The following is a 26,878-nucleotide window of genomic DNA, read 5'->3' on the forward strand; positions in this document are numbered from 1 at the left end:
ACTCCTTAGTCTCAAGAAAAAAAGAAAAATGTTCTCACAGTTACCAGATTGAATTGTAATGTTAATTTTAACTCAGTCTGGAAGTCTGAGAAAGAGCATTTTTCAGAATATCCAGCTTAACGGTGAGGTGAAGCTGGTAGATTGAGTTTGCATAACCTGTATCAGCACTTGCCAATCCCTCCCTCATAGTCTGTGGAGCTGAGACTTCCTCTACAGGGAGTTAGGGGAATTTGGGGAAAAGTACCTTCCTCTTCGAGGTTCCTTTTTGTTTTTGCTTCTTCCTGGAATTCTGTAACTTGTCAATGGCTTTGTTTTTTCTTCTGAGATCCTGGAAATTTTGTTATTTTTTGGCAGCATGAGATTGTTACAGTTTACCAGGAAGCAGTGTGCACAGAGAGCTAGGCCCTCTTTTCATTCTTATTAAAAAAATAAATCAATAAAATCCAGGGCAACTAGGAAGGACTGCTCAGGATCTACTTATGTACTTCTCTTGTGTTTGTTTGTAAACATGGCAATTAATAAGCTCTGAAAGAGCTGATAACCTGGACCACAGTAGACTGGAAAAAAATTTTTTTTTTGAAGTAAACATGGTGCAGTAATAAAATTGATATGCAAGACCTAGAACCAATTAGATGGCTGAATCTCTTACCTCAAAAAGCACAGCAGTATCGCTGTTGGGGACCTGTGGGGTTAAAAATCAAGGAGAGGAAAGTAGTTGTTCACGAACCATTAGGACAGACCTTAGTGTACATAGTACAGCCAATAAACGACGTTGAAAAGAGAAAAGGTAATAGGGAAAAACATTCGGGACCACTTGTCTATGGAATTCACATCAGTCAAATCCGGGATTTTGACTTTTAGCTGCGAGGCGCGCCTGCGGATGCGCCCCTTGCTGTGCGCGCCATGGCGGTCCAGCGCGTGCCCGTACGCCTCGCGGCTGCTCATCGGCTTGCGGTACTGGATGCTGGCGCTGTCGTAGGAGTACATGGTGGCGTTGCGGTCACTCACGCCCGTGAGCACTTCAGAGCCACTCGTCTCGTTCCTGATTTCCAGGGTGCTGAGTAGAATGTTACCATGGGCGTCGACCTGACGGAGAAAGGACACGCTCAGACACAAATGCCGGCATATTCACTTGTTTTCGTTAACCTGTAACTGATGACACCGCATGGGGCTTATTAAACACTGCCCCGCTAGACAGCTTGTTTTGCGTGGCTCCTGGGCCAGGAGACACATTTCGTTTCTCTCTTTCTCCTTCCCTTACCCGCCTCTCTCTCACCTGCCATCTATCACCTATTTTATCTGTCTATCCATCCAACCATCCTTTATCTCCAGTCACAAAATGTGTATGTGTGTAGACTATGTATATTTATATTTGTATTTATATATTATTTTTGTTATTAATAACTACCATTTATTATGTACATATATACATATATTGTTTATATATGTATACATGTAGGGCATTTTTCTTACAAAAGTGGTACATGGAAATGTTTAAAACTAGAAACAAGAAATAAAAAAGTAAAAGTTTATAATCTCACCTTCAGAATCCATTATTTTTAATATCTTGCAAACCTTCCATTCTTCTTTTCTATTCATAGATATTTACAAACACAGGCTCACCGGATATATTTTGCTTTGTAACCTGCTTTTGTCAGCTAGCAGTATAGCCTGGTCATTTTTCCACATTATCCTCTGTGACGTAATTTCTTAATAGTTTATATGGATACACCATAATCGAATCAATCTACTGTTAAATGTTAAGGTTAAACAAGTTTGCAAGGGACATCTATAAGCTAAGTATTTGTGCATATCCAAAATTATTTCCTCAGGCTAGATGACCAGAAGTAGGATTCATGGGTCAAAAAGATATGTCTGGCTATTTTGACTTTTGTTTCTCCACCGTTATTCACTGTCGCTCCCTGACATTTCAGTGATTACTATTAGAGATTTCCTGGTTCTTCTCTATGCTATGTCTACACACACAGTTTTGCAGCTACAAGAAATGTGGCCTACAATGTGGCTTTGTCTAACTTCAAGCTGATGTAGCTGATGTACCTGGAGAGACATGGTTCATTCATGCAAATGATTTTAAGTAATTCCGAGGGCAACACAGGCAGCTGCGTTTGAATCTGGTGTTGTTAGCATAGTACCTGATTTATATTAAGTGCTTCATAAATGCTTTCAAATGAGACTAATATCATTTGTCGGAAACCCAAGTTATAGGAATGCAGGGAAAAGAACTAGGTAATGAAGAAAGATAGAAGTATAGGAGGAGGCAAAGACAAACAAGAGAGAAAGAAAAGAAAGGTATGGGGAGGGGTGGGATGTGATGTTGGAACATCACATATGAGAACTAAGATTTATAGTGTCCATGATTGCGCCTAGCATTATTGGTAGGTGCTTTTATATATTATTTCTTTAATAGTTAACAACAAACTGCCTCAAGTTTACTTCCCTAGGAAGTGCCAGCCCTGAGATTACAACCCATGTCTTCCTTAATTCAAAACTCATGTGCATTTTACTGAGAAAAGACCACTTTATAACTCTTGGCCTTTACTATATCCCACAGTGAATTTAGTGATATAGTTGATAGCTTTAAACTTTGAGTAGTTAGAAAGTAATAGTGACTGAATCTGGCCTCTCTCTCACTCTCTTTCTCCATTTTCATCTATCATCATCTCCCTCTCCAAAGCATTTTGTTTTAATCTAACTGAGCTACCGGCTATACCCTCATGGGCACTTCTGGCTTCTTTATTCAGGGAATTGTTATTCATTTTTGTTGTTGCTAATAATTACTATTACTGGATCCTGCTGTGTAATTTATCTCAGTTATTTCTCATAACAAGACTATGAAATATATGATAGTTTACTAATTCAGCAGACGCTCAGAGAACTTAAATAAATTGCCTAAGATAAAATAAAGGATAAGTGCCCAATTTAGGATTAAAACACAGGATACTCTTTGTCTCAAATATAATTTTTCCTCTTCTTTGCATGTTAATGTGTTTTCTTAAAGTCTCCGTTTAAATCCTGCTTTTTTCTGTTTACCTGTGTACTTTCTCTGATCATAGTAACCTCAAGAACTAACTTACTTTTCCTCTTTCTCACCGAACATTTATTGACTGTTTACTATGTGCCGGATACAGTGTTAGGTATCAAGAATGTGTGTGTGTTTGTGTGTGTGTGTGTGTGTGTGTGTGTTATAGTGTAAGTCTATGGTTAAAAAAACATGCATATGAAAGTTTAGATTACTAAAGAAGATGGTATAGTTGAAGTGACAAGGAGCAAGATGTTGAATTCATTAGGAAAGGGACGAATACATCCAAAGATAAGGTGCACATGATTTTGCTACGTACTGTAATGTTCCAAACAAGAGAATCATGAAACAAGGACTTTGTCCTTCTTATAACAATCTTGGAGATAGAAGAGAGAGACATAATATTGGGAATGACATGAGTTTTTAACTAAATGATATATGGTACAGTATAGACCATGATTAGATGTTCGCAAAAGTGATAAATCATCAAGGGTCAAGGCAGTCTTCATGAAGAAGCTATGGCTTATCTTGACTCTTAAAAGAAGAATAGAGAACAGAACCAAGGATTAGGAGTTGAAAACTGTTTTCTCATCTGGATTTTGTTATTAACTCAGTTTCCTCATCTATAAATGAAAACTTTCTCTAGGTAATCTCAAAGATTTGTTTTCAATTTTTGAGTCTTTGATTATGGAGAATATTCCAGGCAGAGGGCACACATAATAAAAAAAAAAATGTAGAACTGAATAACTTGATCTTTAATGTATGCATCATTAAGTTATATTATGAAATTGCTCTAAGCAAGCAAGTTTCTAGAATTTAGAATCAGCCAGTGAAACATTCAGATGTTCCTCATTAAACAGAAATCATGGCAAACGAAGTACATTTTATTAAGATATTTTGGTTAACCTTGGTGCAGACTCAAATGCACTTATAAATTACATGAGGTTTATTAGTTTGGGCAAATTGCTCGAAATAGTAATTGACCTACAAATCTTAGTTTTAAGTGATTTGATATATAAAATAACGAACCTATTTTTGCAAGTACCAATGAAAACTGATTTCATCACTGTGTAGTTAAAACAACATTGTTCTTTATTAGGAAAATTTAAGAAGTATTATATAACAGTTCTTCTCCATTTCCAGTCTCTATCGTATAGTCTAGATTTTATCTTAAAACTTGTTACAGATTCAGTGAGTGTGAGTGTGACTGAGTGAGTGTAAGTGAGTGTGTGTGTGTGTGTGTGTGTGTGTGTGTGGTGGCATGCTCATGAATTTTTCTGAGGTGTAAGATTTCATCCCCTATCCTTCAAGCTTTTTGCCCCAGGGGAAGGTGGATATGTTGTAGTTACTTCACTGCAGATGTCAACAAAGTCCTTGTTTCATGATTCTCTTGTTTGGAACATTACAGTACGTAGCAAAATCATGTGCACCTTATCTTTGGATGGCTCTGCCTTAACCTCTGTCCTTTGGGAAAGAGCAGTTTCGCTTTGCCTCAAATATTAAGAACACTCAAGGTATCCTTATATCCATGTCTATCACAGCTTTCTGAAAATAATATCCACAGGGAAAGTAGCCATTGTTTTATCACATCTTCAGAAGCAGCAAAGAGCCATGTGGTGCATTGCTTCCACATCAGCAATGGTCAAAAGCTGCCTACTTATTAAAGAAATATTGACATCTGAGTTGGACATGATCCAGACATTGGAGATTTTAAAACCCTGAAGCAGAAGGGAGTGAAGTAAATGAAAATGTCAACATACTGGATTTCTTGGACAGATGGATGTCCTAAGACGTTGCTGATGTTGAAATAACTGTTCAGTGAGATAATCGTTCTCTGCTCCTTTGTTGCCATAAAGTAAGGGATTTTTCACTCTAGCCCCCAGGGCAGGAGCTTTGGGAGGAACACTTCCGGCTTCTTTTGTCTTTCTCCTTTTTCACTGCTCCCCACTGACCTGTCTGATAGCTGCATTTGGAAGAGGAGACAGGAATACTTGGCTCTGTGACTTCAGGATTTTTCTCTCCCTCTGACTTGCTTGCAATATAGTTAGGGATGTTCATGTCGAACCTGCTGTGTCAGTGGGTAAGGCCTGGAGTTGCTCAGTGGTTCCAGTGACTGGGAAGGTAAGTCTGCCTAATACTGGGGGTGATGGTGACTGCATTCTATTAACTACTATTTCCTCAAAACAACATCACTAATTCTTTCTTTTTATTTTTAAGTTTAGAGTATTATTGGACCTAAATTTGAGAAAAATATAATTATTATTGAGGCTTCAGGAAAACCAATAAATAAACCCTCTCTCAGACACAAGCTTTAGATGACTAGTAAAAGGTAGCAGAGAATGAGGCTTAAGGCTTACATCCCCCAGGACTTGATCATACTTCACCCACACCCCACTCCCTATTAGGTACATTTTCTGTTCTATAAGAGATAATTTTAGGCAGATCATGGATAAATGTTTAAAATATTAATAATACATTCATCCCCTCATTATTTACTCAATAAATATTTATTGAGTGCCTACTAATATATCAGCACTATTCCAGACATTGATGAAGAAATAAACACCTCCCTAAGCAATAGGACAATATAGCCCATGTCTTAGAAATTCAAAGATCTCAACTAATAAATACTCTTAATTTTGTACCCTACTGTTCAAACTCTGTGACTTCCCCATCTCCTATTGTTTCCAAATGTTTTACTAGACAAATGCTATGCCTTCTTTCAAAATCAGGTTTTTAATTCTCTTTCAACAGACTTTTTAAAGTTTTTTTTTTTTTCACTATGACTATGAGCTCCACCTTCTCCTTGCCTGTTGAGCCTTTCTCTCATTTTCCCTCCTGACCTTGAGGCCTGACAACTATAGACAAATCTTGGAAGGGCTCACATATAAAGGAAAGCCTGGGATTTCACCTCATAGACCTGAGATGTGGGAGAACAGTCCAGCTTCTGGCTGGTGAACCCTCTCCTTCCTTCCTTCAGGGCAGTGCTTATTAATCATACTCTTGTTTTTAAATTCTGCAGACACAATGATCCTGTGAAGATAGTAGTGAGCAAAACAGACAAGCTTCCTGACCCATTGGCAATTACATTCTTATGGAAAAAAACATCACCATGTTCTTTACTAGAAAAAGTTAAGAAGTGTCTTATAACAGAAGGAGGCAGTACCCTCTTTGCCCTAAAACTAATTTTTTAAAAAATTGAGTAGCATTATGATGAAAACAAAATAGCTGTATATATTGCTTTTAATGTATTTAGAAAAATATAACCAGCATGTTAACTTGGTGATTTTGTTCAATTTCTTTTCTTAACATTACACTTCCGCTAAGATTTCATTACAATGAGTAAAACATTTTAAGTAATTCACCATTCCTTATTTTCTTCTGGACTGTACTACCAAACTGCAAACAAGATAGCGCTGCATGGATATTTAAAGGGTCTCAGTTTCAGAATAACTGTAGCAGAGATCTTGCTTTTATCTCTTCTTATCTAACTTATTCCTCCTTCTGAGTGTCCCACTAGCATCTTGCTCCAGGAGAGCCAGGACTTGGTCTTATTCACTACTGTTTTCCCAGAACTGAGAAAAGTGGTCTATAGGGGGCATTCCATAAATATCTGTTGAAAGAATGAATGAATGAATGAATGAGTAAAGAGTTAAAGGGCATGATGGTTAATTTTATGTGTCAGCTTGGCTAGGCTATGATGCCTAGCTGTTTGGTCAAGCACTAATATAGATGTTGCTGTGAAGGCATTTTGTAGATATAATCGACACTTATAATCAGTTACTATAAGAAACGGAGATTCCACTTGATCATGTAGGTGGACTTGTTCTATCTATCAGTTGACAGTCTTAAAAGCAAAAACTGAAGTTTCCCAGAGAAGAAGAAATTCTGCCTCGAGATTGTGCTTCTATACACTAATAACAAACTATCAAAAAGAAAAAATTAAGAAAACAATCTCATTTACAATCACATTAAAAATAATAAAATACTTAGGAATAAATTTAACAAAGTATGTGAAAGACCTATACACTAAAAACTATAAGTCACTGATGAAAGGAACTGAAAGAGACATAAATAAATGGAAAGATATTCTGTGCTCATGAATAAGAAGAGTTAATATTGTTTAAATGTCAGTACTGCCCAAATCAATCAACAGATGCAATGCAATTCTTGTCAAAATTCTAGTGTTATTTTTCACAGAAATAGAACAATCTTAAAATTTGTATGGAGCTACAAAAACCTCTGAATAGCCAAAGCAATCTTGAAAAAGAACAAAGCTTTAGGCATCATGCACCTGTTTTCAAACTATACTACAACGCTATAATAATCAAAACACTATGGTATTGGCATAAAAACAGACACATATAGATCAATGGAACAGAACAGAGCCCAGAAATAACATATATAATCAATTAATTTATGACAAAGGAGCTGAGAATATACAGTGGGGAAAGAATAGTCTCTTCAGGAAATGGTGTTGGGAAAACTAGATAGCCACATGCAAAAGAATAAAACTGGACCTTTATTTTGATTCATGCACAAAAATTAACTCAAAATGAATTAAAAACGTTAATACGCTACTTGAAACCATGAAACAACTAGAAGAAAACATAAGCAGTAAGATTCTTGGCCAAGACTGGTCTTGGTGATGTTTTTTGTTGCAAAGGCAACAAAAGGCAGAAACAATGAACAAGTGGGACTACATCAAACTAAAAAACTCTGCACAGCAAAGAAAACCATCATCAAAATGAAAATATTTACAAATTATGTATCAATAGGGAGGTTGATATCAAAAATATATAAACCTAATAACAAAAAACAAAAAACCTAAACCCAAACAATCCTATTAAAAAAGAGAAGATCTGAATAGACATTTTTTCAAAAGAAGACATGCAGATGGCATACCTAAAAAGAAGACATACATAAAAAGATGATCAACATCACTAATCATCAGAGAAATGCCAATCAAAACCATAATGAGATATCATCTCACACGTATTAGGACGGGTATTATCAAAAAGATAAGAGATATCAAATGTTGGCAAAGATGTAGAGAAAAGTGCACTATTGATGAGAATGTAAACTGGTAGCCACTATGGGAAATAGAATGAAGATTCTTCAAAAAACAAAACTAGCATATGATCCAGCAATTTTACTTCTGGGAATTTATCTGAAAAAAATGAAAACACTAACTCAAAAATATATAGGCACCCCCATGTTCATTGCAGCATTATTTATAATATCCAAGATATATAAACACTTAAGCTTTCATTCATATATATTTTTTATTCATTCATGTATAAATATAAATATAAACATATATATATATATAACTTAGTCATTAAAAACTAATAAAATTTTGCCATTTGCAACAGCATGGACAAACTTGAGGGTATTATGCTAAATGAAATAAGTCAGACAGAGAAAGACAAATACTAAATGATCTCATTTATATGGAGAATCTAAACAAGCAAACAAACGAACAAAAAACAAGCTCACAGATACAGAGAAGAGATTGGTGGTTGCCAGAGATTGGGGGTGGGAAGGTGGGAGAAATGAGTAAAGGGTGTGAAAAAGTACAAATTTTCAGTAATAAAATAAATAATTCCTAGGCCAGTAATGTATAGCATGGCGGCTCTAGTTAATAATACTGTATTACATATTTGAAAGTTGCTAAGAGAGTAGATCTTAAAAGTTCTCATTACAATAAAAAAATTCTGGGTCAGGCCTGGTTAGTACTTGGATGGGAGACCACCTAGGGAAGACCAGGTGCTGTAGGCATAAAAATTAAAAAATAAGGGATTGTAAACTGACAAGGTCCTTGCAATTTGTGAGGTCAACCAATGGGTTGCCTCGCCTAAAAAAATAAATTGTAACTATGAATGGTGATGGATATTAACTAGACTTACTATAATCATTTCACAATATATTCAAATATTAAATCATTATGTTGTATACTTGAAGCTAATAGAATGTTGTATGTTGATTATACTTCAATAAAAAAATAAAAGAGAGAAAACTATGTGAAACCTTAACATCATAAACAGAATGGATTAGAGAAAAAAGAGAAGAATAACTGAAGTTTTTCAGAGAGAAGAAATTCTGCCTTAAGACTGTAGTAACAGAAACCCTGCCTGGGTTTCCACCATGCTCTATGAACTTTGGGCTTGCCACTTTTCACAACCACAGGAGCCAATTCCTTAAAAAAATCTTTTGTCATATCTATGTTTGTTCTGTTTCTCTTAGTTCCATTTCTCTGAAAAACCCTGACTGATACAAAGGATAAGGCAAAATTCATGAGGGTGTTTCTTTCTTTCTTCTTCTTCTTTTTAATTCATTTATTTTTATTATGATGACATTGGTTAATGAAATCCAATAAGTTTCAGGTGTACGATTCGACAGTAATGCATATAAATATCGCATTGTGTGTTCACTGCCCATAGTTAGATTTCTTTCTGTCACCACATATTGGGCCTCTTTTACCCTACCTGCCTCCCTCCTCCCTACCTACACTCTGGTAACCACTAGTCTATTGCCCATGTCCATGAGTCTCTGTCCTGTTTGTTTGTTGCTTTTAGGTTTATATCCCACATATAAATGATATCATGGGGTTTTCAACTTTTTCTGTCTGACATATTTCACTTAACATGATTATCTCCAGGTCTATCCATATTGTCACAAATGGCAGTATTTCATCTCTTCTTACGTCTGAGTAATATTCCATTGTATATATGTACCACAACTTCTTTATCTATTCATCTATTGTAGGACACTTTGGTTGCTTTTATGTCCTGTCCATCATGAATAATGCTGCTATGAACATTGATGTGCAAATAGTTTTTCAGTTATGGGTTTTAAATCTTTGAGGTAAATACTCTGTAGTGGGATTGCTGGATCATATGGTAGATTAATTCTTAGTTTTTTGAGGAACCACCATACTGTTTTCCATAGTGGCTATACCAATTTACAGTCCTACCAGCAGTGTATGAGGGTTCCTTTTTCTCTGCATCCTCTCCAACGCTTATTATTTGTCCTGTTAATAACAGCTATTCTACCAGACGTGAGATGGTATCTCATTCTGGTTTTGATTTGCATTTCCGTAATAGCCAGCAATGTTGAGCATCTTTTCATGTTTGTTGGCCATTGTATGTCTTGTTGGGAGAAGTGTCCGTTCGGATCCTCCACCCATTTTTTGCTTGGATTTTTTTTTGTTGTTGTTATTGAGTTGTTTGAGTTCTTTATGTATTTTGGATATTAGGCCAATATCAAAGGTATTGCTTGCAAATATATTTCCCATTCAGATGATTGTCTTTTTAACTTGTTGATGGTTTCTTTTGCTGTGTAGAAGCTTTTTAGTTTGATGTAGTCCCATTCATTTATTTTTACTTTTACTTCCCTTGCCTTTGAGGTCCAATTTATAAAATCCTCTCAAGTCCAAGGTCCTTGAGTTTATTCCCTACATTTTCTTCCATGCAATTTATTGTTTCAGGCCTTATATTCAGGTCCTTAATCCATTTTGAGTTAATTTTGGTGTGTGGTGATAGACAACAGTCTAGTTTCATTCTTTTGCAGGTGACTTTCTAGTTTTCCCAGTACCATTTATTGAAGAGGCTTTCCTTTCTCCACTGTATGTTTTTGGCTCTTTGGTTGAGAATTATTTGCCCATATAAACATAAGTTTACTTCTGGACTCTTGATTCTGCTCCACTGGTCTGTATGTCTGTTTTTCTGCCAATACCATGCTGTTTTAATAATTGTCACTTTGTAGTATAGTTTGAAGTTGGGCAGAGTGATGCCTCCAGCCTTATTCTTTTCCTCAGAATGATTTTGGAAATTCGGGATCTTTCGAGCTTCTGTACAAATCTGATGATTTTTTGTTCTATTTCTTTAAAAAAAAAAGCCAACAGGGTTTTGATGGGGATTGCATTAAATCTGTATAATGCTTGAGGTAATAAGGTCTTTTTAACTATGTTGATTCTTCCGATCCAAGAATACGGAATGTCTTTCCATTTCTTTGTATCTTCTTCAATTTCTTTTAATAGGATCTTACAGTTTTCATTATATAGGTCCTTCACATATTTTGTTAGATTTATTCCTAGGCATTTTATTCTTTGGGTTACAATTGCAAAAGGAATTATTTTTTTCCGCTACTTTTTTTCTGACAATTCATTATGAGAGTATAGGAAAGCTATGAATACAGAAACTTTACTGTATTTGTTCATTGTTTGTAGTAGTGTTCTTGTGGAGTCTTTAAGGGTTTTCTATATAGAGAATCATGTCATCTGCAAATAGAGACAGTTTTGACTTTTTCATTTCCTGTTTAAATGCCTTTCGTATTTTGATCTTGCCCAATTGCACTCACTAGGACCTCCAATGTTATATTGAATAACAGTGGTGATAGTGGACAGCCTTGTCTTGTTCCTGATCAAGAGGAAAGGTTTTTAGTTTTTCATCACTAAGTATAATGTAAACTGAGGGTTTGTAGTATATAGCCTTTATTAGTTAAGGTACTTTCTTCCTATACCGATTTTATTGTTTTGATCATAAATGGATGCAGTATCTTGTCAAAGGCTTTTTCTGCATCTATTGATCTGATCATATGATTCTTATTTTTTAATTTTTTTATGTGGTGTATCATATTAATCAATTTGTGTATATTGAACCATCCCTGTGCCCCTGGGATGGAGCCCACTCAATCGTGGTGTGTAATCTTTTTAATAAGTTACTATATTCAGTTTGCTAGTATCTTATTTAGGATTTTTGCATCTGTGTTCATGAGAGATATTGGTCTTTATACAATTTTCTTTTCTTTTCTTTCTTCTTTCTTTTTTTTTTTTTTTTTTTTTTTTTATTATCTTTATCTTTACCAGGTTTTGGTATCAGGGTAATATTGGCCTCATAAAATGAGTTAGGAAGTATGGCCTCCTCTTTGATCTTTTGGAAGAGTTTGAGGAGAACAGGTATTAAATCTTCTTTGAATGTTTGGTAGAATTTACTGTTGAAGCCATCTGGTCCTGGCCTTTTACTTTTTGGTAGGTTTTTGATGATTGTTTCAATTTCCATACTGCCGATCGGTCTATTCAGGTTTTCCAGTTCTTGATTCAGTCTAGGAGGTTGTATCTTTCTAAGTACTTATTTATTTTTTCTAGGTTTTTAAATTTGGCGTTATGTACTTTTTCCATAGTATTCTTTTAGAATCCTCTGTATTTTTGCAGTGTCTGTTATAATTTCTCCTCTTTCATCCTTAATTTTGTTTATTTGTGTCCTTTCTCCTTTTTCTTTAGTGAGTCTAGCCAGGGCTTTGTCAATTTTATTAACCTTCTCAAAGAACCGGCTCTTTGTTGCATTTATTTTTTCTATTTTTTGTTGTTGTTTTCAATTTTATTTAATTCTACTCTAATTTTTATTATTTCTTTCCTTCTGCTGACGTTAGACTTCATTTGTTCTTCCTTTTCTAGTTTTTTAAGATAAAATGTTTGTTTTTTTTATTTGGGATCATTCCCGTTTTTTGAGGTTGGCCTGTAATGATATGAACTTACCTCTTATGACCACTTCGGCCATGTTTTAAAAGTTTTGATATGTTGTGCTATCATTATCATTTGTTTCTATGTATCTCTTGATCTCTCATTTTATTTATTCTCTGACCCAGTCATTCTTCAGCATCATGTTGTTTAATCTGCAAGTATTTGTGGTTCTTCCTGCTTTCTTTTTACAGTTAATCTTCAGCTTTAAAGCATTATAATCAGAGAAAATGGTTAGTATGATTTAACCCTCTTATATTTGTTGAAACTATCTCTGTTTCCCAGTATGTGGTCAATCCTTGAGAATGGTCCATGTGCACTAGAGAAGAATATATAAGCAGCTGTTTTGGGATGAAAGGCTCTGTAAATGTCAATTATGTCCATTTGGTCCAGTGTGTCCTTTAAGATGTTACTTCTTTATTGATTTTCTGTTTGTATGATCTGTCAATATCTGACAGTAGGGTATTTAGGTATTCTACTACGATAGCGTTTTGGTCTGTTTCCTCAATTCTTTTAGTTCTGTTAGTAATCGCTCTACATATTTCAGAGCTCCCTGATTGGAAGCATAGATATTAATAAGTATTATGTCTTCTTGGTGCATGATTCCCTTTATCATTATGAAGTGTCCCTCAGTATCTTTCTTTATTTTTTTTATTTGAAGTCTATTTTATTCCATATCAGTACCACTACTCCTGCTTTCCTCTGAAATATCATTTTCCACCCTTTCACTTTGAGTATATATTTGTCTTTGGAGCTGAGATGTGTCTCCTGCACACAGTATATGGCTGGGTTTTGTTTTTTGATCCAGTCTGCAACTCTGTGCCTTTTTATTGGTGAGTTCAGTCCATTTACATTTAGGGTGATTATTGAAATATGAGGTCTTCATAAGCCATTTTATCTTTTGCTTTCTGATAGTTCAATGTTTCTATTGCTTCTTTATTCTTTTCTGTCTTTCATTTATTTGTTTGTTTGGGTTTTGTAGGTTTTTCCTCTGGTCCTTCTTGTTTTATGCTATATACTTCAGTTCTGAATCTTTGGCATGTGGTTACCGTTACAAATATGTAAACTAAAGTTATATACATATAGTAGTCCATTTTCTTCTGCATGTGCCTTATTTCCATTCTCCTTTGAGAATTTAGATCTTTGAATTCTTCCCTTTTCTGTTATTGTTGTCTCAGTTTGCACCTATGTATGCTGAACACTCATTACAATTTTGCAATAGCAAATCTCCTTTTACTGTTTAAACTTACAATGATTTGTTCTTAATAAAGGTTGCACTCTTCTGCTCTTATCTGCCTGCTAGTCACTTTATTCATAGTTATGTATTTTTTTTTGTCATTTTGTTTTAGGTGAGCTGACCCCTTTTAGTATTTCCTGTAATGCAGGCCTTGTGGTGGAAAATTCCCTCAATTTCTGTATGTCTGGAAAGGTCTTTATTTCTCCTTCATATCTAAAATAGAGTTTTGCTGGATAGATTATTCTTGGCTGGTAGTTCTTTTCATTTAATAGTTTGAATATTTAATCCCACTCCTTTTTTGCTTGTATGATTTGTGCTGAGAAGTCCAACGATAACCTAGTTGGTTTTTCTTAATAGGTTACTGTCTTCTTTTCCCTGGCTGCCCTGAGAATTCTGTCTTTGTCATTGATTTTTGATAATTTTAATACAATGTGTCTTGGTGAAGGCCTTTTTGGGTTGAGATAATTGTGTATTTTGTTGATTTTTTGAATTCCAAGCTCCAGTTCATTTCTTAGATTTGGGAAATTCTTGTTAACTATTTGTCTGAAAATGCTTTCTAATCTCTGCTCCTTTTCCTTCCCTTTGAGAATGCCCTTTGTTCTTATGCCTCTTCTCCTGATGGTATCAGCTAGTTCTTATATTTCTTTCATTCTTTTTCATCCTTCAGTTTCTATCTTCTTTCTTCTGATTTATTTTTTGATTTCTCTCTTTGATATCATCGATCTTTTCCTCCATTTGGTCGACTCTATTTCCCAAGCTTGCTATTTCATTTTTCATCTCATTCAATGTATTCTTCATCTCCAGAAGTTCTATTTGGTTTTTTTTTTTTTGAGGGTTTCAATATCTTTGCTAAAAAGCTCATTCTGCTTATCTAGTTTTTTTTCAAATACCTGGAAGTGTTGATATGAATTATTTGGACCTCATTGAGTTTTTTCAGAAGTACATCCTGAATTCTCTGTCATTTAATTCACATATTTCTAAGTCTGTAAGGTTATTTTCTGGAGATTTGTCTCTTTCTTTCTGAGCTGCCTTGTCACCTTGGTTGTTTATAGTGTTTAATGGACTATTTCTTCACCTGGGCATTAATGGAAGTGCATTCTGCCTTTTATTCCAGGAAGATTTATTATATAAAGGTCTCTCTTTATCCTGTTGCTAAGGAGGTGTTTTTCTTTTAGTTTCCCTGCTTTATATAAAGTCTTAAAAATACCTTTCTTTTCCTTATAAATATTCAGTCTCACTCACTACCCTCAGTCTCAGTCCCTGTCAATGATAGTGACAGTTTCAGTAGCATTTGCTCAGATTTCCCTCGGGCTCTGTGGTGTTTGGTCTTGGAGGATATGGGGGAAGGTGCCCTTTTGGTTAGGGGCACCCTAGATGGGGGCTGTGGCTCACCCTTGTATTTTGCAAATTAGGCTGGTAACAATTAACTGTTGCTTCTCTGCCATCCTCACTTCTCTTCTGCCCCCACTTCTCTGCTTTCTGCCCTGATCCCTGGGCACTACCAGTGTGTGGAGCTCACAGCTCTCTCAGGCAGCTATTGAGAGAATCCTCCACATCTTCTCCCCTACCCCTTCCCTAGCAGAGAGCTCTGGCCCCGAGAGGCGGCTTCTTTGTTTCTCCCAGTCCACCACCTGAATCCGCTGTTCTGACCTGTGGTAGCTCTTATTTGCAGATCCCTCGTGCAGACATGCTTGTGTACAGGTTTTTGTTGTTGTTGTTGAGTTTTAGATGTTCAGCTTATTTTTGTTTCAAAGGGAGAGATCTGGGGACATCTCTCACTCTGCCATGTTTCTGACATCCTCCAAGTGCTTGTTTCTGAGGGTAGTTTCAAATGACTAAATTCCAGCAACCGTTGGTGCGATGACTGTATTTTTTCCCTCAATAGAAACCATAAGCAAATGTACAAATTTATTTTTCTAGCTTGAGTCTAACCTTTCTTCCACCCTCTCATTTTCTTTTTCTCTCTGCCTCCAACAACTTCAAACAGTGCCTTAGGCTGTGAGAAATGTTGCCACTCACTGAATTTAATTGTTTTGGATATTTTCAATATATAAATTTAGCAAAACTCATTTCAGTGTAATTGGAATAAAATATAATCTTGTTTTCAGTGGCAGTTTTAAAGCCCTATTGAGAAATACCTCTGGATTCAATCTACTTTGCAAACATAAATTTATTTCCTTCTTGCTAGCCAATTTAATTAAATTCATATTTATTGAGTGAGTCTGAAGTACAGACCAGGAAGCCACATGAAATGATGCTTGCCACAGAGCTGCCCTCCAGAAACCTGCAATCTACTTAATGAAGCTTGAGAGAGGGACTGGTTGCCTCCACTTGTAGAGAATCGAGAGCCTCAGAGCCACATCTTCCATCTGCCCATCCTTCTCATATAACGTACTCACATAACGTGCTGCTGCTGTCAGGCACTTGTTCTCATCAGGACTGCCAACCCTCATTCTCTTAGCTTCAAATTCCTAAAACCTTTTTCTTTGGTGGGAAGAGGAGAGGAGGAAGAGATGAGAGGCTTTGCTGGAAATTATTTGCTTATCTTGACAATTAGTGGAAGAAGTGAAAACTTAAATATTTTGAGAAGCAGTCAAGTACAAGCCTACATAAATCTAAACAACTTCGCATTATATTATTCAATAAATAGAGAAGATAAAGATAAAATGAAACAATTGTCAATTTTCTAGAACATTACTCAGGTAGATAAATTATTCCTGGATCCCTTTCTTTCCCTCATTTCTCACATTCAATGTATTAGCAGATTCTACTGACTCTACTTTTAAAGACATCCTGATTCTGACTACTTCTACCCACCTTCACCTCTTGATGCATAATTGATCTTCCTCTTTCCAGGAATGCAGCCCTACAGTCTTTTCTCTACATAGCAGTGGGAGTGATCTTTTTAAGATATAAGAGATCATGTCTCTTCTGTTTTAATCCTCTAGCTACCTCCTGAGACAGAATAAAATCCAAATTTCTCATTTGAATCTACAAAGCACCGTGTGATTTGGTGCCTTCAGATATCTCTGCCCTCATTTCTTACCACTCTGCCCCTCAAACACTGCTCCAGGCACATCAACTTTTTGTTGACTGTCCCTTGATGCTCCTAAAGGGCATTTTTACCCACTGTTCCTCTCTCCTGGAATGCTCTTGGCCAGGTTGTTACCTGGTTAATTTCTCATTTTTTTCTTCCCTGCATTTACCATCATTCATCATTATATCATGTACTTATTTATCCATTTGTCAGTGACCTCAGCTGAAATGTGAGCTCCAGAGGGGCAGTTGCCTTTTTGCAGCAATTGTTTGTCATTGTATGTTCCCCTTACTCTTCCGGATCCAAGCCCGAGATTCTTCTAAGGAGGGGCTGATAAATATCTGCAGAATAGGGAACTCCAAAACTCAGATTTAGAGCTATCTCTCTGAGCTCTGCTTGGGTTTCAGTGGCCAAGGACACCTGAGTAGCTAGAATCTCTAGGATGGTGGTTCTCAGACATCACTGTGAATCTGAGTCAGTTGAGGAGCTTGTTAAAAATACAGGTTTGGGCTCATTTCATTCTAGATTAAAATCTTCCCAGTCTGCATTTTACACAAGCATTCCAAGTGTCCTACTTGGTTCTGACATACTTGAAAATTTACAAAACAGTTACTTTACTTCTAGACAATTAATAATTAATTTTAAATATGTGTTGTTAAAGCCTGAGTGATACATGACATGAAGGCTGGAGAATAGTTTCTTAAGTTGATATTAGTGGGAATTTGTTGAGCTTCGAGTAGAAAATGATGGAAACAAGAAAACAAAAGCTATACATAGGGCATTTTCCACATGAGCGAAGCACTCACTGGTTGCTTAGACCGTCCCAGTATTTGAGATGATTCCTTTTAGAATTAAATATAAAATACATTATAACCAGCAAATTCATTCAATTCTGAATTATGCAAATAAGGATAATTTTTCAGATTCACCTTCAGTGAATCCTCTTAAAATGTTCACCCAAAATCTCATTAGCAATGTTTTGTTCTTCAGGTATAGAAAAAGTAATGAATGGTCACAGTAATGAATGATTGCTTTCGCATAGTTGAAGAGATATTTAGAATGCATAATGTCAATACATGTGTGAACATCTTGAGGTTTGTAGAATACTACACTTAAGTGGTTAAGTCTGTATTACTGTATCTCATCAGGTGAAATCTACTTCACCGCATTAGCCAGAGTTTCCCAAGACAATCAATACAGCACTTCTACTTTATTCCTCATAACTGGAGAAGATTATGGATTAAAAGCAGAATGGAATTATCAATTAGCTTAGATTCTAAGGTACGAATTTCAGGGAAAAGATACATTAGGACCACTTAAACTGTCAACACAGGTTGAAAGTAATCTGTTAATAATATACATGCATTGTTACCAGTGACTGTCCCTAACAAAAAATAAATATTCTTCATTAGAAAATATTTGTTTTATATATATATATATATTTTAATTTTAGAAGCTATCAAACAGTTCTCACTTTAAAAATGGCTTAACATTTTTGTATTTTCATGTAGGAATCTAACAGGAAAAAAGTTCCTAATGACACATGAAGTCTAAGAGCATGCCTACTTGTTTTGTAATCAATCTGTACTTGGTTTGTTATTTTAAAAGACAGTTAAGTGCCTGATTTGTGGTAGGCTTTGTGACAGGCATTGGAATATCAAATATAGAATATACAGTATCTATATTTAGGTCTACTTTGTTTTTTTTTGCAAAATTTATTATAACTTGGCATTACATGTGTGCTTATGTGTGTGATGTTCACTATTGGTTTCTCCCATCCAAATGTAAGCTTTTGTTTTAGTCATTGCTATCTGTATCCCGAGTGCATAGAGAGTATTCACATAGTATAGACTCATTAAATATTTGTTAAATTAAAATCAAATATTAGTTAAATTAAAAGAGAGATAGGGATAAGCATAGGGTTCAGTGGAAAACTATAAGAGGAGCACCAAGTCAGCTTGAGGAGTGAGGGAAGACATTCGTCAAGAGGTGAATCTGGAGAACAAGCCAAACAAAGTTTCTAAAGGGTGAACATGGCAATTTGGGAAAACTGTAAGTTTTTATCTTTGGAGCAAAGTGTATGTTGGTGAATGAGAGAGGGAGGAATAATAGGCAGAAGAAGAAAGCAGAATGAGATCACGGTGGGCCTTGGATCCCACACTAAGGAATTTGGATATTTTCCTTTAGGTAAAAAGTATGAGATGGGTTATGATGAACGCCTATTGGTTTGACCTGGCTGATACTATTGCCCCTTCCTCTGATAGCATTGCCCTGACTTCCTTTGGTGTGTGGGGTGAAGGTGGGCCTGATTGCATCTTCTAGGAACTAGCATGTGACCCAGATTTGAGCTGTTAGTGTTTTCCACGGTCAGAGAAATTGATTTGTGCATGAGAATATGACTCCAATTGGTCCTAAAAGACTCAATCCTAGGACTTTTTTGTTATGACTATTTACTATTAGAAAGAACTTTTGCGCTGGGGTTGTAGAGCTTTGATGCTTACAAACTCTGGAGTTGTGGGATTACCATGAGAGAAGGATCTACTTGAAATAAAGCCCATGTAAAGGAAGACAGAATTAGGAGATGAAGAGAGATGTTTTATGATGATATTATTTGAACATCTGGACATAAGCGTATGTTGAACTGGAACTATGTCTGGACCATTCAGTTGTATTGGCAAAAAAAAATCCCCCTTCCGTTCTTGTTTCTTAAGTCAATTAAGTAAGTTTGATTTTTTTTTCTTGTTCACGAAAACAGTCCTTGTTGTTCGGGTATAGAATAAAATGGGCAATGGAGAGAAAGAGAGAGATTTGGAGATTCTTGGAAAGGAAAATTAGACTGCTGAAGACTCTGGAGATTAGATAGAATTAAGCCAAGGGTGAACCAAGCCAGATCTGGGAAGGGGTTTGAGAGCTAAAGAAGATCATAAACTGTCATGGCAGATTTCTCTAGAATCTAAGATTCTGTGCTAACATAGTTAACAGTTTTATCAAAGGCTGAGGTAAGTGTCCCATTTGGCCTGAGGATGAGGCAGTATTGTGGGGCCCTGAGCCTAGGTTCAGAGTCTAATATAGATATCTAGCTGTTCCAACATAGACTTAAAAAATAGAGCTGTTTGCTTTCCTGATGCACTCTGTATCCTAGAATTTGTTATAATACAAAGCTGATTTACAGTTAAAAATTTGTCTGAAGTATAGGTGTCTAAAATTGTAGATGACTCACCATGAAAAATAAGAGTCGGGGAAATAGACTAGATTACAGTATCAGTATTTGATTTTGAAGAGAAAATTCTATTTCCTGATTGTTGAAATTGCAACTGCACATGTGGTGTGAATTTTTGGCAGATTCCAGCAATGTCTCCCATGACTTAGAATAACTTTGAATCAGTCTCTCATCACAGACCACTCATGCAACCATTCCATCTTAGGTGGATCCGTATGCAAATGGGTAGGTATTGTGGCCAGCATATATAATGATATACATTCCAGGTTAGTATAAAAGTGGCAGAGAAGTAGCTTACTTACAACCTAGTTGTACTGTGAAATCTATCTTTGAAAACTCTAAATACCATTTCTAGTTTTAAATGATGCCTGAGGGGTTCATAAATCTACAGTCTTTATCACCTTGGAGGCTGAAACTCTCTTAATGTCTGGATTCAGCATCTGTACTCATGAAAAGATGCTTCAGTACAGCTGGTGGAAATATAAATCAAGTCACAGCAAGCACTTCTGAGGCTTCAGTGCAGATACCCCTTGACATGATCGCCCAACCAAGGCTATCAAAAATAATATGTGATAAATGATCCGTGCCACTCTATGTTCCAGGATACCAAGACAAATATTAGGGATCCTTAAGATGAAAATTGTCTGGGAACACAGCATATATGTCATTTGAATTCAACTGTTTGTGAGTATCTAAAAAAAGGGGGAAATCATTCAACCATTATATGAAAGAAAAAATCTAATATCATTTTCTATTTTTTTTTTTAAATTCAACCAGGGGGTAGCATTTTTTAATACCATGCAGGTTTCATTATTATCTTAACTGCTGGAGATGATACTCTGAAGAGATGACATAATACACTTGCATTGTTATTGACACATTGTCTGAGCCCCTGGTTTTAGAATATGATAAGAAAGTTAGAAACTGGAAAATCTGAGTAGCTGTAGGGGAAAAACTATTATAATCACAGACGTCATGCACTATAGTTCCCTTCATTTGAGGGTTGATTCTTTTACTAGGTTTTGCTTGTTTTCAGTTACTCTTCCATGTCTTCCAGCAAATTTTAAAAAATCTTTGCTCAGGGTTTATAATTTTTAATCTGATACAAACTTCTCTGGCATGACTTAATATGATTTGACTTTGAATTTTGTGAATATCCAAGTCTATCTTTCGGTGGACTTTTTTAAGTGCTTCACCTGACAATTGAAGGCTTTTTCTACTATTTCTCCTGAAATTCAGATTTTAAAAAGTCAATTCATCTGAATTGTTCCCTGATTTGAGATCCAGTGAAATCTTACTCTGTGTAAATACAGTGTTATTCAAATACCCTGTTTATAAAGTGAAGATTAGTTAAATGGGAACATTTTACTTATTTATTAGCCTTCTACTAAGTCCTTTTCAGAGCAATATATATTATACATCTAGATATGATACGCCATATGAGACTTTCTTTCTGCCCTTATGTGTCCCTTAGCACCTTAGAAAAGTTTTGGTGTGGAATCATGGCAAGTGCCCAAAGAGTTTGGTTAAAATGTGCTTTATAATCTTTTTATTTACTAGGAATAAATAAATTTCACTTTGTTTGGCCTTTCCATTTAATTACCTCTCCAGAAAACATTGCTTTTCTAGACAATTGAAAGGCCCTATTTTCTCCTTTTTACCTTTTCAATTCTATTTTTGAGTGTCCACCTAGTTCATATCTTCTGAATTTTCCTACCAGTGAACCTATACCACTTTTTTTATGTAGGGCTTTTCCCCAGGATATATCAGTTAACACACATTCCAAGTTATGTAGACAGCCTGCTAGTCGGTTCAGAAGGCAACTGAGATGAGGATGGGAATAGAAAAGAACTGGCATTTCAGATATATTCTTCAAAATAAATGCTGTTCTGTCTCATTTTATAATCCAGTCACCTCAAAAAAGTATAATTTTTTTTCTTAGCAAGACTAGAAAGTTCTTGAGGGCAAATTCCGTGCCTACCCTTTCTCCCACAGCATCAAGCACAGTGTTTCATACAAGAGTAAAAATTTATTTAAATGTGTTGCTTTAGATTTTGATCATGTGGCTAAATCTGTATGTTCCTTGCTTATAATTTTCTAATTACCTGACAGTATTCATCCAATTTGATATCTTAGTAAAGAACATGAAGGTATATACACTTTGAAGATTCATAATTTGGTTTCTGCCTGATTCCCCAACCCATTTCATGCTACTCTATTTTCTCCCTCACTTTCTGTGCTCTTGCTACATTGCTCTTCTCTCAGTACTTTAAGACATCAAACAATTACTGCCTAAGAGCCTTTGTACTTGTTATTTACTTTGCCTAGATTGAACATGGCATTGTTGCTACTTCTCATCACTTAGGTCTCAGATCGAATGGTAAATTCTTCAAAGTGGTCTTCCTGATCACCTGATCAAAGTTCCCTGTTTTCTCTAACCTGAACCAAACCATTCTCTTGCCCATTATCTATTTTACTTTATTCATAGCACTTACTATGATCTAAAATTATCCTCTTAATACTGTTTGTCTGTGTATTGCCTGTGTTCTGACATTAGAATCTAAATTCCATGAAGGTAAGGAGCTCTGTATTGTTCAGAGCAGTACCCCCAATTTAGCTAGACAGTGGCTAGATGAATAAATATTTGAGTTGTCACCTGTGTGCCATCTTGAAAACAATTCTAGTGGATACAGTATTTCAATGTACATAATTTTAAATAGACTCCAATGAAAATGGCATAGAGTTAGAGGCTACAGAGACATTTAAAAAAATAAACAGAGCATTAATTTTAATTTAATTCCGCCCAGTGACAGCATAGGTCATTAGATCTATCAATGAAAAGCAAAAGATAAAGAGTGACAATGTCTTATATATAATGATAATAACTAATACTTACTGAGCACTTATTATATTATATTCCAGACTTAAAAAAAAAGAAACCTCATGCAGTCTTTATAACAACTCTGTGAGATAGGTATACTATAATAATCTTCATTTATGGGCGATGACCTTAAGAGCAGATGTTAAATAAGTTACATAGGTTGATTTGCCTGAAGTTATAAAGTCAAGTGAGTGGCTGAGCTGAGAATCCAGTTGGGGCAGTGTGATTCCAGTCTGTGGTGGTAAGCATTGTGGTATAGTCCCTCATTTCCACTTTGGAGTAGAGAGTTTATTCACTTTTTAGTTATCTCACTTACTGATCAAGCAGATCCGGATTTTTTAAACATATATATATATATATATATATATATATATATATGTATGTATGTATGTATGTATGTATGTATATATGTAGTTTTATAACTATATAGTTTAGGATAAAGAATAATGGACTTTGGGTTGAGTTTGAGGCTCAGGTAAGTGATTAATCCGTATAAACTTTAACCTAACTTCTTTAACTCTCTGTTCTCAAATATGTAAAGTGAAGAATTGTTTGAGCCATATTTAAGACAAACTAATATTTTGGTTCTCTTTTTTCTATAATGGAAGTCCTGAACATCAATGAAAAGCAAAAGATAAAGAAGAGTATTGTTAGGAATATTTTATACGTTACCTGGACTTTATTCATCTCTAGTTTGTTCTTCTCATTGGCGTTCTGGTTTTGTTTGCCAGCTCCCTTTTTCTGAGGGCCTTTTCCGAAGAAGATATAATTTACAAAAGCGTATTCCAGCAGAGCCAGGAACACAAACACAAAGCAACCCATCAGGTATATATCAATTGCTTTAACGTAAGGAATCTTTGGCAGGGTCTCCCTGAGGTGAGTGCTGATGGTTGTCATTGTCAGCACCGTGGTGATTCCTGTGAGACAGAAAGACACAGTTTAGCTGAACACACTTGTTAAGCTGTCCTTTCTAAGATTGGGGCCCCAGAATGATGGCAGTAATGCAATAAACAACTGGACAGAAAGGGGAGACATTTTGGAAGACAAAGCTGCAGACACCCTACATACTCCATGAAAAATTATAAAATAGGATACACTATTAATGGAGAGTTGAAGACCACATCTCCCTTAAAAAAAAAAATAATAATGCACAAAGAAAAAAGTAGTTGGAAAGGTCTAATGTCAAATGTCTATCATTTTGTTATATGCCCTTCTTTCCTCTTCTTTGTCTCTCTCGTCTCCCTCCTAAATTTGTCCATGTGATTCTTATCTCCACAGCAGCTACAAGCAAACTGAAAGTTGGTGACTAGTTTGAAGAGATCTACGTAATATCATAAATCTGTAATATACTCAAGTCACAAAGACAGTATTATGGTTTAAAATAAGAAGCATCATTTATAGTGAAATAAAATTAAAAGAAATAACATATAAGAAAGTATGATTTACATCAAACATTTGCTTTATGTATTTGTTAGATATAATCTTGTTGCTTTGGTTTTTCAAATATTACCTCTAGTTTCTTGATTCCAGAGCCTACAATGAGTTAGTTCTCTGGAGTCAAGAATAAGATTTCTTTAAAAATTCAACTTGAAATATTTAAAGAAGTTTAAGACTGTAAGCTCTTAAAAGGAAGATTCTATTTCATCTACTTTGTTAAATATAGCATTCTTAACCATATAATGTTTGTGTGGCTGCATAATAAAGATTTGGTGGTGATGATAATGATGATGAAATGATAATTGAGAAAAAACAAGAAGTGAGAAATTAAAATTTCAGGTAGATAGTTTGAGTTGTAATACTAATATTAAATACACATTTGTATACTGTTTTACAGTTTCAAACAGTTACATGACTGTTATCAGTTTGTTGAGTATGATATAGCAGATATATTATTCTCTTTTTATAGCTGAATAAACAGAATGTTTTAAAAATTCTTAGGTTAGTTATTTTGCTGTAGATTACTCAGCTAGGGGGAAAAAGGCAAAGAAATGTTAAACAAAGGCATTTAAAATAAAAGCAGAGAGATGGGAAAGTAAAGTCTGGCACTCGATGGTGATCCTTAAAAATAAAGGCAGGAAATGTGAAATGAATTACTACAGACAAAGAAAAGCTTGCAAAGGATATAAAGATAGAAAATGAAAAGGAAAAAATAAGTTTAGCACTCATTTTCCAATCAGATTATTCTAGATAGACTTCCTGATTTGACTAGTTATCTTTTAGAAGAACAGATAAAGTAGGAAGTCAAAACTACTATACAAGTTAAAATGGTTTAGATCAGTGATGAATTCAGCTGTGCTTCACTGATATGAAATGCCATTATTTCTTTGAATAAAAATTTAAATTTCACCTATTACAATTCTAACTAATATCTTTGACAGAAACAAACAATTCATTTAAAACTCCACTAAATGCATGTATGTTTTTACTCATTGGTTTAAATTTTTAAGCAAGATAGATGAATAAATAAATCTCTTTTCTACATAGATAAGTTTTAAAATATTATGGGTTTTACATTTCAAAGAACATGTTAAGTCAATACCTTTATATGCTGATATATATCTAATCAAAATATCAAATATCATTCATTAGCTTTGAGGATAGAAGTATAAAGAGAACCACAATTCATGACCTTGACTATTGTTATTCCCTGCTATGGACATCATTCAGTGTTTTTCCTTAACCATAGCATACACATACCCATGTTCACATTGAATATTATGTGTAGATACATATCACACATATAATATGATAAACTATTTGTTTACTTTTCTCAGTCTTGGAATGTTCAAAGGTTAGTAAGTGGCTGTCAGCACTTAACTTTGTGAGTCTCATGTTCTCAGCCATTGGAAATGAGCTGTAGAGATGACAATTAGTTTAGGTGTGAAGGGGTATGATGATCATTAATCCAGTTCAGTAGTCTCAGAAGAGAAAAGATGTGTACGTTAGCTTAGTTAAAAAATATGCTTGTGTGTGTGTGTGTGTGTGTGTGTGTGTGGTATGCACATGCATAAGAATAAGCCCCAGAAAGTGATAACTGAAATGGCTCTATGATCAAATAATGAGAAAGACCCACACATGCTCTGATTCATCAAACAGATCTTATTCATTCTAACTTTCCAAAAAACCGTTTAAAGTTTTTAATATAGCCTTTCAACTTGCAGTAATTACTCAACCATGGCAAGATTTATCCTGAATTTTGCTCCTCCAGGAAGGAAACCATTTTAATTTTGTCTTGATCACAAATCATTAATATGGCTCATAAATTGCATATTCCTTAGTCAACTGCAATGAGCGCCATTTAAGGGACACTCAGATCAATGATTTAACTTTAGTTAGCGTTTGAGAGATAGTATTTCTCAACAGTTGACATAGCTTGTTAATAATCATGATGTTTTGCTTTTTCGAAATCCATTTGAGAATATGCATTATAAATGTTCTCCACTGTAAAAAACGAGGACCAAAGAGAAAATCACCACAAAGTTAGTAAAAATAAGTGTAATGAGAATTTAAAAAATACTCAAAGAAGCACTTATTGTGTTGAACATACTCTAAGACCTTTTTTTTTTTTTTTTTGGTAAAATGTTAAGATATTACATGGTAAAACTTTCACTCTGTAAGTGCTTACATTTAGATGTTTTATTATCGAGTACTCTTATGTAATCTCATTCTATGGCTTGCTATGAGAGAAGCCCTTGCCTATCATTCCTAACATTGGTTCTTTGTTTGATGCTAAATCCCCCCAGCTCTCTGCTGTGCTGAGAATGCATTACCTAGTGCGACTCTGGCTGCAGATGCATCATAGTTGATCCAAAAAGACACCCAAGACAGAATTGTAATCAGTGTGGAAGGCATGTAGGTTTGCAAAATGAAGTAACCAATGTTTCTCTTTAGACGAAAACTTAGTGACAGTCGTGGATATGACCCTGAGTTGAAAACAATCAGA

The 26,878-nt window shown here is 35.2% G+C and overlaps 1 protein-coding gene across 1 annotated transcript in view; it reads right to left on the reverse strand.

The window, feature by feature from the left end:
* Positions 1-343: 343 nt before the first annotated feature.
* The window catches only part of GABRB1 (gamma-aminobutyric acid type A receptor subunit beta1), a 368,322-nt gene continuing 341,787 nt past the window's right edge, over positions 344-26,878 (reverse strand). The window contains exons 7-9 of the mRNA XM_016161179.2: positions 26,706-26,858; positions 23,608-23,852; positions 344-1,086 (exon numbers count right to left, since the gene is read on the reverse strand). Of these exons, the coding sequence (XP_016016665.1) occupies positions 742-1,086; positions 23,608-23,852; positions 26,706-26,858 (743 nt within the window). The 3' untranslated portion in view covers positions 344-741. The remainder of the gene's footprint in view (positions 1,087-23,607; positions 23,853-26,705; positions 26,859-26,878) is intronic.

The sequence above is a fragment of the Rousettus aegyptiacus genome, unplaced genomic scaffold (assembly GCF_014176215.1).
Source record: "Rousettus aegyptiacus isolate mRouAeg1 unplaced genomic scaffold, mRouAeg1.p scaffold_m13_p_10, whole genome shotgun sequence".
Taxonomy (NCBI): Eukaryota; Metazoa; Chordata; class Mammalia; order Chiroptera; family Pteropodidae; genus Rousettus; species Rousettus aegyptiacus.